The sequence below is a fragment of the Mobula hypostoma genome, chromosome 14 (assembly GCF_963921235.1).
Source record: "Mobula hypostoma chromosome 14, sMobHyp1.1, whole genome shotgun sequence".
NCBI classification, from domain to species: Eukaryota; Metazoa; Chordata; class Chondrichthyes; order Myliobatiformes; family Myliobatidae; genus Mobula; species Mobula hypostoma.
Genome location: NC_086110.1, coordinates 9,993,673 through 10,007,583, shown reverse-complemented (window position 1 = coordinate 10,007,583; position 13,911 = coordinate 9,993,673). Strand labels below are relative to the sequence as shown.

Here is a 13,911-nt window from a genome sequence, read left to right as displayed (position 1 = left end):
TTGAGCACCTCATTTACTCCATGCTGCCTATATTTGTTGTAGATATCTCTCTTTTTTCGAACCAAATTTCCAATATCCTTTGAAAACCATGGCTCTCTCAAATTTTTAACCTTTCCTTTCAACCTAACAGGAACATAAAGCTTCTGTACTCTCAAAATTTCACCTTTAAATGACCTCCATTTCTCTATTACATTCTTCCCATAAAACAAATTGTCCCAATCCACTCCTTCCAAATCCTTTCGCATCTCCTTAAAGTTAGCCTTTCTCCAATCAAAAATCTCAACCCTGCATCCAGACCTATCCTTCTCCATAGTTATATTGAAAGTAATAGCATTGTGATCACTGGACCGTAAGTGCTCCCCAGCACAAACCTCCGTCACCTGACCTATCTCATTCCCTAACAGGAGATCCAGCACTGCCTCTTCTCTAGTTGGTACCTCTATGTATTGCTGCAAACAACTTTCCTGCACACATTTTACAAACTCCAAACCATCCAGCCCTTTTACAGTATGGGCTTCCCAGTCTACGTGTGGAAAATTAAAATCTCCCACAATCACAACCTTGTGCTTACTACAAATATCTTCTGTCTTCTTACAAATTTGCTGCTCCAATTCTCGCTCCCCATTTGGTGGTCTATAATACACCTCCATAAGTGTTACTACACCTTTCCCATTCCTCAGTTCCACCCAAATAGCCTCCCTAGATGAGCCCTCTAGCCTATCCTGCCAGAGCACTGCTGTAATATTTTCTCTGACAAGCAATGCAACACCTCCCTGTCTTGTCCCTCTGATTTTGTCACACCTGAAGCAATTAAATCCAGCAACATTTAATTGCCAATCACACCCCTCCTGTAACCATGTTTCACTAACAGCTACCACATCATACTTCCAGGTATCAATCCATGCTTTAAGCCCATTCACCTTTTCCTAGCATTAAAATGAATGCATTTAAGAAATTTTCCACCTTTTACTCTCTGTTTATCCCCAATGGTGCAAACAACTGTACTATCTTCTTTTTCTTCCTTCTCCCCTACATCTGTTCCTACACTCTGGTTCCCCTCCCCACTTGTATCTAGTTTAAATCCACTGGAGCCTCTCTAGCAAACCTACCTGCAAGAATATTTGTCCCCCTCCAGTTCAGATGTAAACCGTCCTGCCGGAACAGGTCCCACCTTCCCTGGAAAACTGCCCAATTATCTATAAATCTGAAGCCTTCCCTCCAGCACCATGTCTTCAGCCACGTGTTGATCTGCGCTATCTTACTATTTCTAAACCCGCCTGCACGTGGCACTGGTAGCAATCCTGAGATTGCTATCCTGGAGGTCCTGTTCTTTAACTTGGCACCTAACTCCCTAAACTTACCTTTCAGGACCTCTTCACTCTTCCTACCCACGTCATTGGTGCCTACATGGACCGTGACATCCGGCTGCTCACCCTCCCTCTTGAGAATACCAAGAACTCGATCCGAGATATCACGGACCTTGGCACCAGGGAAGCAACAAACCATCCAAGATTCTTGATCTCTTCCACAGAACCTCTTATCTGTCCCCCTAATTATCGAATCGCCTATCACTACTGCTCTCCTCTTTTCCCTCCTTCCCTTCTGAGTTGAGGGTCCCATCTCGGTGCCAGAGACGCAACCACTGCAACTTGTCCCTGGTAGGTCGTCTCCATCAACAGTATCCAAAACGATGTACTTATTATTGGTGGGAATGGCCACAGGGGTGCTCTGCTCATTCTGTCTATTCCCCTTCCCTCTCCTGACAGTCACGCAGCTACCTGTCTCCTGACCCTTAGGGGTGACTCTCTCCCTGTAACTCCAGTTTATTTCTGCCTCTGCCTCCCGAATGATCCGAAGTATATCCAGCTCCAGCTCCAGTTCCCTAACTCGGATTGTCAGGAGCTGCAGCTGGATGCACCTTTCGCAGGTGTAGTCATCAAGGGTGATGGTGCTTGCCTTGACTTCTCACATTCTGCAAACGGAGCACTCGACTGCGCTAACTGCTGCCTCCATTACCTACGCTTAAGGTAATTAGATTTATTAAAAGAATTTACCTGGCCTTACCTCACTTGGAGTGAAGCTCGTCCTCAGACTCTGCTCGCAGAAGCCACTCGAGCCAAAGCCTTCCTACTCTGTCTCCCTCTACTCCGTCGCCCGCTACAACATCACCTGCTCCGTTAATCGTCTCTCTTTTAAACACACTCCCGCTGCCTCACGGTCCGACTTACACAGGCTTGCGCAGTCGTGCCCCGTTCAACTGCCGAAGAAATGAACGACTTCCACACCCTACTCTCTTTTAAACACTCCCACTGCCTCACCTAGGCTGGATGAGATCAGTTGCCAAAGACTAGACTCAGAGAGGTTGATCCCCATTAGCCGAAGCTCTGCTGCTCAATGCCAGCACTGCTGCAGATCCTCAGCCTGCTGCTCCAATTATAGTTCATACCAAAATCACCACCGATAGGAATGTGCTGTCACTGCATTGGCGATTCAGAAGTACTGGCTTGTACACAGCACACGGAGAAGGACCCCCTGTGAACACTTGCACACCATGATGAAACCTTGGCTCAGAAATGTTTGTTCCCTGCCAGAGGAACAATTACATCACCAACATAAATCACCTAAAGTGCAGAACTGAGCGATACTGCACATTTCTAAGGTAGTTAGTAGCACACATCAATATTGTGGTGGAAATTTTGTGCAACTTTGTATTGTTTTCGCAGCCTTCAATACACAAACTAATATCATGTTTAAAATCTGAGTCTCTAAGTCGCAGACTTTTATTTCATGGAAGCATCACACTTTACAAGTACTGAAGGCAGCACTGTCACTGTCATTTAACAAACTAACCTCCTTCTCTCCTGTTTTCAATGGCAATTTTCTCTGAATCAAACAGTGAGCAAGTTGAAATTGCTGGAAATGCCGAGCCGCTCAGATAGTATCTGTGAAGAGAGAAGCAGAGTTAATATTTCATGTCAATAACACTTCTGACAACTTCTCTGACCTGCCCTCTGTCCTGATGAAGGGTTTTGGCACAAAACATTAGCTTGTTATTCTGCTCCGCAGATGCAGCCTGACCTGCTGTGTTCCTCCAGCATTTTTATTATGTTTTAATTCACAGATATAGAAACCCAAACTGACCCAGTCACCGCGGCAAATAGCATTTTGGGAATATTTCTGTTCAAAGCTTAGTGGCCAGAAATATCAGAGCTATGTACATACATCAACTGATGCTCCTGGACACATCTTCAGTGATGTTCCTGGAATCATCGGGTGTTTCGGGTCTTTCAACATCATACAACCTCCTCCAGGTGACCCACCTGGGGCTGATCAGACCCCAGCTTGTGTCCAGATGGCTAGCTACTTATGACTCCATGGCTCCCCTCTTTTGAGCCACAGCCATCTTGAGGCCCTCTCTGCTGTATCGGTGGTACTGCGGATGTGGTCCCTTGTCCACGCAGCGGGAAAAGGGTAAAAATCAGAAGCCATCTGTCAGAAGAACATAGTATAGAGTGTAGAACAGTACAGCCCAAGAAAAGGCCCTTCAGCCCACAATGCCCATGCTGAGCATGATGTCAAGCTAAATTAATCCATGTTGCCTGTACATGGCTAATATTCCTCATTCCCTCTCTGTGCCTGTCTAAATGCTTCTTAAATATTCCTGCTTTAGCTGCCTCCACCTTGTCCACTGGCAGCACGTTTCAGTCACCCACCACTTTGTAAAAAAACCTTGCCTTGTAAATCTTTAAACTTTCTCCTTTCACCCTAAAGCCACACCACTGGTAGTTGATATTTCCACCCTGGCTAACAGGCTCTCACTGTCTACCCTGTGCCACACATAATTTTATATACTTCTAACAGGGCACTCCTCCAACACTGAAGAGAAAATAATTCAAGTTTGTCCAAACTCTTCTTGTAGCTAATACTCTTTAATCCAGACAATATTTTGGAAACTTCTGAACCCTCTCCAAAGCCTACGTATCCTTCCTGTAATGCAATGACCAGAATTGCATACAATATTTCAAATGTGGTCTAACTAAAGTAGCAACATGACTTCCTGGCTTTTATACCTGATGTCCTGGAAAATGAAGAGAAGTATAGCCTATCTATATGTGTTACCATTTTCAAGGAGGTAGGGACTTTGACCCAAAGATTCCTCTGCGCCACTGAGGATTTAGGGGCCACAGACAATTATCTATCCATTCTGCACATTCTCACGTTTAGGAGGATGAGAGGTGATCACATTGAAACCTACAAAATTCTTGGGTAGTGAGATCAAAGATGATAGTTCCTTTGGCTGGGGGTGTCAGGCATCAGGGATCTCAGTCTTAATGGGGCAGCCATTCACAACGAGAATGAGAAGTTTCTTCAGGAAACTTCACGAAACTACCTGTTTCTGCACTGTAGTACTCTATGATTTTATGACTTCTTGCAGGAATAATGTCCACGATGATAGTCTCAATCATGTCTCACCCCTTGAGAGACCTCCAGTTGTAGGTGAGATGGGTACCTCAACTATTCCCGAGTCACACTCACACAGAAGCCCAGCCCCCACACAGATAGGGGTTGCCCGTGGCGCCTTTTTGCTGACCAGTGTTCGCAGGAGAAAGGATGGATAACACCGTGGCTCAGCTGGTATGTTCACTGTACCACAGCTCTGGAGACCTATGTTTGATCCTGACTTCGGTTACTTTCCATGTGAAGTTTTCATGTTCTCCCTGTCATTGTGTGGGGTTTCTTCCAGGTGCTCTGGAAGTCCCAAAGATATGCTGCTTTAGGTTATGTTAGTTGGCTCCTAGTGAGGAGGTAAGTGGTAGAAACTGGGGGTAGTTAATGGCAATGTAGGAAGAATAAACTTGATGTAGTGCTATTAGCATGGATTCTATGGGCTGAATAGCTTGTCCCTGTGCTGTATGACTCTGTGTCCCTGTAGGTTCACAATCTGGTCAGCTAGATGTCCTTCCAGAGTTAAGGCACGGAGTGTAGGTGGATTAGCGTTAGGCTTGTATGGAGCAGATAGATGAGATGGAGACTATTTTAAAGGACGCAGCAGAGAGAAACAGGAGCAAGTTAATGTTGATAGCTAGGGAATCAGAAAGTTTGAACCTAGCATATTTTACAGAGACAGAAATTTATGAAAATGCACAGCTAAGGTTTTGAATGTTTAAAAAAACTGCAAGCTGCACAAGGAAAGATTTGTGTGGCAGCGCTTGGATGGCCTTGGTGTAAAGCTGACAGGCTGAGATACAGTGGATTCTGGTTAATTGGGCCATCAGTTAATCGGGGCAGCTGCTTGTTTAGGAGAACACTTTTAATGAACAAAAACTAATCAAGAAAATAGCTGGGATTCCCTTTGTTTATTTGGGACACTCTGCTACTTAAAAGGGGCAGGAGACTGTTGCCGAACAGTTTCTAACTAGTGTCAGTCACATGCATGTCGTCTGGCCATTAGACACTATATCATGCTTAGAGTGAACAGATTTTAAATAGCATCATTTGTGAGTGATTGTGTTCAAACAGCAGTGATTTTTGTTACTGATAGTTGGTGAATAATCAGAACTGTTTTGCTCACTGCGGTTTCAAGCATTCAGACTTGGAGAAGCTAGAAATGGCAGGGAGTGAAAATGAAATGATTTAACTAATTCAATAAGTTACGAACTGAGAAGAATTTGAAGGTGTATCATCTTGTGTGTTACAATGAAATTGAAGATTAGGAGGATGCAATCATCAAAAGCATTCTTTGAAGGCAGTCCATTATCTGCACTAGGTGTCCGTGCTAATTTTGTTCATTTACAGTCAATCCAAAGAATGGCAAGGTATATTGCAGTGAAAACTATTAGGAGTTAATACACAGTTTATAGTACTGTAGTAGTTTTGGTAGTGTTCTATTTTGTTATGTATTTCATTTAGATACACAATTTGTTACTCAGTTGAACAGTAGTCTGTCTTTTTTATATTTTAACTATTTCCATGAAACTTCAGTATACTTGTCCTGATATATCCCAGTTGACCAGAATCTACTGTATTTGCAATTCTTCCATGGTTGCATAAACCCAGGAGAAGCATTAATTTTAAGTAGTGACACTGTATGATCAGCAACATCAGCAGAAACATGACTGGACCAACATGTTGGTCACAAGATCTCACCAGAGATGAATTCCCTTGGTGTAAGAGTTACTGAGAACTCTCTGGCTGAGTCCTACTGGTGATGTCCTGTCTGTGAGGCTCTCCCCATTGAAATAGTCCCTGAGCGTTCTTTCAGATGGGCAAAAAGCCCAGTATGGATGTGGTGGGCTGAGAACCTGATTCTGTGCCCCCCGTCTCCACAACTCTGTAATCCTTCGATATTGCAATTGTACATGATGTAGAAACATTGATTGCAATCACTGAAATCCTGGCCATAAAATCATCAACAGATAACTTAAAATAAAAGGAAAACTGCAGACTATGGAAATTCAAAATAAAATCAGAAAATGGTGCAAACACTCATCAGGTCTGATGAAAGGTTTTTGATCTGTTTCCCTCTCCACAGAAGCAGCCTGGCCTGCTGCGTGTTTCCAGAAATGTCTGTATTTACTTCTGAAAGCTAATGCCTCTCTGAGTTGGAGCTGAGTGCTACTTGAGCCCAACCCAATGAATTCCTCCAGTGTCTTGTGCATTGCCTCATATCCCAGATCTCTTGTGCCTCCCTGAATGTCCCTTTTCTATTTGTTTCTGGGAAAGCTCTGTCAGAATGGGACCCCGCTCCCCCCACCATTCCGCCTGCAGTTTTCAACATTCGTCCCTCACAAACTCTCCTGTGTGATTTGAACACGCTTTACCAGTCAAACACAGTGAAATCCTTTACACTGATCCCGTACATTTTGCAATGGTTGGCTCTTTGTATCAGTGAGGAAGTGTGTAGATGGACATTAAGACCACCCTGAAGGAGTGCCCAAGTTAATATCACGACTGCATTTGAGGAGACACTTGGATGATAGGACCATATGGATGAAATGATCCAACGAAAGGACCATGCTGATCATCATTGTAACCAGCATAATTGATTAACCTGGAACCATCAAACTCAACAGATGCTGAATAACCAAGCTTCTACTGTCAAATATCAATTGATCAAATCTGTCTGCTGGAACATGGTCCATCAAATGCTCCTTGACATCCAATTAAATCCTTAAATAGCTACGTAATTAGACAGCTGTAAAAAGCAGTTGAGGAACGTCTGGTAGCTCTTGGGCTATATTCCCTGGAGTTCAGGAGAATGAAGGGGGATCTCATAGAAACATTCAGAATGTTAAGAGGCCTGTACAGATTCGATATAGCAAAGTTATTTCCCATGGTAGGGGATTCTAGGACAAGAGGGCACGACTTCAGGATTGAAGGACGCCCTTTTAGAACTGAGATGCAGAGAAATTACTTTAGTCAGAGGGTGATAAATGTGTGGAATTTGTTGCCATGAGCGGCTGTGGAGGCCAAGTCATTGGGTGTATTTAAGGAAGAGATAGATAGGTTCTTGATTAGTCAGGGCATCCAAGGGTATGGGGTGAAAACAGGGGCGTGCGGATGACTGGAAGAATTGGATCAGCCATTGATTGAATGGCAGAGCAGACTCGATGGGCTGAATGGCCTACTTCTGCTCCTATATCTTATGGTCTTATGAACTTTGTAAATTTGTATGAACATTAATATTAGAACACATGAAAATGAAGTTGGAAGGGTTTTTTCAGCCTCTCCTGCCTGCTCTGCTATTCAATTAGATCAAGGAATTTCAGGCCTCTTAGTTCTGCCCATTATGACTTGTTGGTCCATGGCTTCTTCTACTGCCATGATGAGGCCACTCCAAGATTGGAGGAGCACCACCCGATATTTAAACTGATACCCTACAACCTGACAGCATGAACATCGATTTCTCCAATTTCTCTCCCTTCCCGCTTTCCTCTTCTTCCATTCCCTTTTCTGGCTTCCTCTTACCCATTGTCCTCACCTACCTATCACCCCCTGATACTTCTCCTTCCCTTTCTCCCATGGTCCACTCTCCTCTCCCATCAGATTCCTTCTTCAGCCCTTTTCCTTTTCCACCTATCACCTACCAGCTTCTCTCTTTATCCCTCCCTTCCCCACTTACCCATCTTGCCTCTCACCTATCACCTGCCAGCTTGTACTCCTTTCCCTTCCCAAACTTCTATACTGGCTTCTTCACCCTTCCTGTCTAATCCTGATGAAGGGTCCCCATCCAACTGTTTATTCCTCTCCATAGATGCTGCCTGACTTGTTGTGTACCTCCAGCAATATGTGTGCATTACTCTGAATTTCCAGCATCTGCAGCAAGTCATCTGTTTACCATTTATCTCCTCAGCACTTTCCTGCAATATTCCCACATGCATTTTCCATCAAACCAAAAATCTATCAATCTCTTTCTAGAACATACTCAGCAGCCAAGCCCCCGTGGCCCTCTTGGATGGAACTTTTGCCAGGGTGAAGAATTTCCTTCTCATCTCTATCCTGAATAACAGACCCCTTAATCTGACACTTAACCTTTGCAGCAACAACACAGGCACAGAGCATCAGATAAGCAGCATTCCCAAGAAAAACATAAATTCCACATGTTTTATGAGAAAGAACACAATTAGATCAACGAAAATTTAATTTTAATACGAAGTGTTCCCAGTGTTCAGAGTGTTGCTAAAGTGTAGGGTCTGTGCTGATTGGTTCAAGAAACAAATGGTTGAATGGAAGTGACTGTTCTGGAACCTGATGGTGTGGGACTTCGGGCTTCTGCATCTCCTGCCTGGTGGTAGCTATGAGAAGACAGCATGGTCCAAATGGTGGGAATCTCTAATGCCTTCATGAAGCATTGCCTCCATAGATGCTGCTGTTGCGGATGATATGTCAGTGATGATCCACCATTTTTTTTCCTTTTGAAAGGAGGTTTATTTAGCAATTACGGTGTCACATTATTACCATTCTACAATATTCCATTATTCACACCATTCAGTGTTTCAAATAAATAATCTGTATCCAGAATGCTCTTGAGTTCCTATGACATCCATCGGTTTCAGAAATCCCCTATTATATCCATGACATCTGTGTGCATCTTTCTCCAGGGACACCCAGGCATAGTCTTAACCCCACGAAGAGGGGCAGGTAGTCAGCTCAGGCAGAACCCTTGACTGCCCTGTCACCTCTCACACTCTGTATATACATAATCTCTTCTCAGCTGAAGAAATGATAGGTCGCTGGGGAGTCATAAATTGACTTAAAGTATCTGTTACATGTATTGCTCTGTGCAACACTTTCCACGTCAGGTTCCCAAAATAAAGCTGAAGGACTCCCACACTGAGAGACCTCCACTGAGGACCTCCCTCATTGCTGGATGGCAAAACAGACCACTGGTAGATGAGGGTGGGGAAATGTGCAACGAACAGGAGCAGCCCTCTATTCTCTTCGGTTCTCTCACCTGGCATCCAGCCATCTGACCGTTCCTCGTTCTCCCTCCCCCTGCAGGTGGTGGTGCGGCTCAGCGATGACCTGCTGTCTCAGGCGGTGATGATGGTGGAGAACTGTCGGCCCACGCTCACCATCAACTTGGCGGGAGCTCGCCAGCACTGGCTGGAGGGAATGCTACGGCATGAAATAGGTCTGTGTCGGGTAGGATGGAAGGGTGTTTTATTGCCTTGTCACCATAGCTCCTCTCCCCACCGCTTTTTTCTGTGTTCTCCGGTTCCTCTGGCTGCTGTCTGCTCTTTGTTATTGTGCCAATTTAATCACACTGGAACATGGAATAGATAACATAGAAATAGAACTTAGATCATTACAGGTCCTTTGGCCCACAGGTTTGTGCTGACCTTTCACTTACTGTAAGATCTATCTATCCCTGCCTTTCTACTTATCTCTCCATGTTTCTATCATCCATGTGCCTAAGAGTTTCCTAAATGCCGCTGCAGTATCTCTATTCCATGCACCCATTACTCTGTGTTAAAAACTTATCTCTGACTTACCCCCATACATTTCTCCACTTTAAGTAATGCCCTCTCATATTAACCATTCCGTGACCCCACCCCAACCAGGAAAAAGTCTCTGGCTACCCACTCTTATCATCTCGTACACCTCTATCGAGTTATCTCTCATCCTCCTTCATTCCAAAGAGAAACACTACCTTCATAAAACATGCTCCAGGTGGCATCCTGGCAAATCTCCTCTGCTCCCTCTCTGAAGCTTCCATATTCTTATAATGAGGAAACCAGAAATGAACACAATATTCCAAATGTGCTCTAACCAATATTTTACAGAGCTTAACATAACCTTGCAGCAGCAGAACTGAAATCTGAATAATGAAAGCCAACACACTTCACCTTCTTAACTACCCTGTCAACGAACGTGGCAACTTTGAGAGATCTGTGGATGTGGACCCCAAGGTCCCTCTGTTCCTCCACATTGCCAAGAATCCTGCCATTAATCTTGTATTCTGCCTTCAAATTTCACCTTCCAAATCTTGGGTTCTGGTAACTGATCCTGAGTCTGTGCTGGATGGGCCTCCACAAAGGCACTAGGAATGGAGAGTCACTGGAACGGAGGAAGGAGCAGGAGGCTTGACTGCTGTTGGTGTCTGAAGATACTACTGCTAGGCTGTTTCTTGCAGTCACAGAATTTCACAACTTTTACAGCACGGTAAAGGGGCTATTTGTCCCAACGAGGTCAGACTGACATTGTATAACAGTAATTCAAACAGTCCTCTCCTCCACCCTCTCTCTGCAAACCCGAACATTCCTTCCTCTCAGATGCCTATTCAGCTCTCTTCCCAGCACCACAGTGAGTCTGCCTGACAAAATAGAGTTTTACACCCTAAAGTTATTAGTTTCACGAGCGTACAATCCCTGCCCTGCAGATCTTCCTGAATAGACACAGCACGTGCATAAATTGAATTGAATTGAACTGACTTTATTTCTTACATCCTTCACATACATGAGGAGTAAAAATCTTTACATTACGTCTCTGTCTAAATGTGCAATGTGCAATCATAGTAATTTATAATAATTTATAATAAATGGTACAGTCAATGTAACACAGAAATACAGTCAAATCAGCGTGAGTTAATCAGTCTGATGGCCTGGTGGAAGAAGTTGTCCCGGAGCCTGTTGGTCCTGGCTTTTATGCTTTTTCTGGATGATAGCAACTGAATTAGATTGTGATTGGGGTGACTCGGGTCCCCAATAATCCTACAGGCCCTTTTCTCACACCTGTCTTTGTAAATGTCTTGAATCATGGGAAGTTCACAACTACAGATGCGCTGGCCTGTCCACACCATTCTCTGCAGAGTCCTGCGATTAAGGGAGGTACAGTTCCCATACCAGGCAGTGATGCAGCCAGTCAGGATGCTCTCAATTGTGCCCCTGTAGAAAGTTTTTAGGATTTGGGGGCCTTTACCAAACTTCTTCAACTGTCTGAGGTGAAAGAAGCACTGTTGTGCCTTTTTCACGACACAGCTGGTGTGTACAGACCACGTGAAGTCCTCGGTGATGTGGATGCCGAGGAACTTAAAGCTGTTTACCCTCTCAATGCCAGATCCATTGATGTCAATAGGTGTTAGCCTGTCTCCCTTCCTCCTGTAATCCACAACCAGCTCCTTTATTTTTGCGATATTGAGGGAGAGGTTGTTTTCTTGATACAACTGTGTCAGAGAGATGACTTCTTCCCTGTAGGCCACTTCGTTATTGTTTGAGATTAAGCCAATCAATGTAGTGTTGTCAGCAAATGTAATGAGCAGATTAGAGCTGTGGGTGGTGACACGGTCATGGGTATACAGGGAGTAAAGGAGGGCACTTATTACACAGCCCTGAGGGGCTCCTGTGTTGAGATTCAGAGGGGTGGAGGTGAGGGAGCCCACTCTTACCACCTGCCAGTGGTCTGACAGGAAGTCCAGGATCCAGCTACACAAAGCAGGGTCAAGGCCAAGGTCTCTGAGCTTCCTGTCGAGCCTGGATGGACTTACGGTGTTGAATGCCGAACTGTAGTCCAAGAACAGCATTCTCACATAAGCATCCTTCTTCTCCAGATGTGTCAGGACAGTATATAGGGCAGTGGCTATTGTGTCATTTGTCGATCGGTTATGTCGGTAGGCAAATTGTAGGAGGTCCAGTCTGGGTGGTAGCTTGCTGCAGATGTAATCCTTGACCAACCTCTCAAAGCATTTGCTTATTATTGAGGTGAGTGCAATAGGATGCCAGTTGTTCAGGGATGTTACTTTGGTCTTTTTTAGTACAGGGGCGATGGTGGATAATTTGAAGCAGGAGGACACTCTACACTGGGAGAGAGAAAGAGTAAAAATATCTGTAAACACACCTGTGAGTAGGGCTGCGCACATCCTGAGTACCCCCCTGAGATGCCGTCCAGTCCCGCAGTTTTGCAACTGTCCACCCGTTGGAAACATCTGCGTACCTTAGCCTCAGAGATGACCAGGTTGCAGGTTGTAGCGGTGGCTTTCCTTGGAGGCTCAGAGTTAGTGACATTGAACCGAGCGTAAAAGCCATTGAGCGCATCTGGGAGAGAGGCCGCAATATTGGTGGCATCACAATGTTTGGCTTTGAAGTCTGCGATGGTATGCAACCCTCACCACAAGTCACGTGTGATATTCATTGTGAATCTTAACATAGAAAAATATAGAAACATAGAAAACCTACAGCACAATACAAGCCCTTTGGCCCACAATGCTGTGCCAAACATGTACCTATGAGGGGTGATTGAAGTTTGTGGCCAAAGGTAGAAGGAGATGAGTTATACGGCTCTCATTACATGCACATGCAGCTCAACTCTTTGAGTAATTATGCAGAAAGTTTGAAGTTAATAACTCATCTCCTACCTTAGGCCACGAACTTATCAATCACCCCCGCTGTGGACACTTTCTGGAGGTCCAAGATCCGTATGCTCCACAACCACTGGACTAAGTGTGTAAATATAGGAGGGGACTATGTTGAAAAATAAATGTGCTAGGTTTTCTAAAATTGACTCCTACCTTAGGCCACGAACTTATCAACCTCCCCTCGTACTTTAGAAATTACCTAAGGCTACCCATAGCCCTCTATTTTTCTCAGCTCCTATCGTATCTGCCTCTATCACTGTCGCTGGCAGCCCATTCCATGCGCTCACCACTCTGCGTAAAAAACTTTACCTGTGACATCTCCTCTGTACCTACTTCCAAGCACCTTAAAACTGTGCCCTCTCATGTTAGTCATTTCAGCGCTGGGAAAAAGCCTCTGACTATCCACATGATCAATGCTTCTCATCATCTTATACACCTCTATCAGGTCACCTCTGATTCTCCACCGCTCCAAGGAGAAAAGGCTGAGTTCACTCAACCTGTTCTCATAAGGCATGCTCCCCAATCCAGCCAACATCCTTGTAAATCATCTCTGCACTCTTTCTATAGTTTTCACATCCTTCCTGTAGTGAGGTGACCAGAACTGAGCGCAGTACTCCAAGTGGGGTCTGACCAGGGTCCTATACAGCTGTAACATTACCTCTCGGCTTTTGAACTCAATCCCACAGTTGATGAAGGCCACTTTTTTTCTTAACCAGGGTAAAACTGTGCAGCAGCCTTGAGTGTCCTATGGACTCGGACCCCAAGATCCCTCTGATCTGCCGCACTGCCAAGAGTCTTACCGTTAATACTATATTCTGTCATCATATTTGACCTACCAAAATGAACCACCTAACACTTATCTGGGTTGAACTCCATCTGCCACTTCTCAGCTCAGTTTTGCATCCTATCGATGTCCCACTGTAACCTTTGACAGCCCTCCACACTATCCACAACACCCCAAACCTTTGTGTCATCAGCAAATTTACTAACCCTTCCCTCCACTTCCCCGTCCAGGTCATTTCTAAAAATCACGAAGAGAAGGGGTTCCAGAACAGATT

The 13,911-nt window shown here is 44.7% G+C and overlaps 1 protein-coding gene across 5 annotated transcripts in view; it reads left to right on the top strand.

The window, feature by feature from the left end:
* LOC134356080 (microtubule-associated tyrosine carboxypeptidase-like) overlaps positions 1 to 13,911 on the top strand; it is a 90,735-nt gene that overhangs the window by 59,016 nt on the left and 17,808 nt on the right. For all 5 annotated transcript variants that reach the window (XM_063066650.1, XM_063066647.1, XM_063066648.1 and 2 more), the window contains one exon: positions 9,502 to 9,634. In XM_063066650.1, coding sequence (XP_062922720.1) covers positions 9,502 to 9,634 — 133 coding nt within the window. The remainder of the gene's footprint in view (positions 1 to 9,501; positions 9,635 to 13,911) is intronic.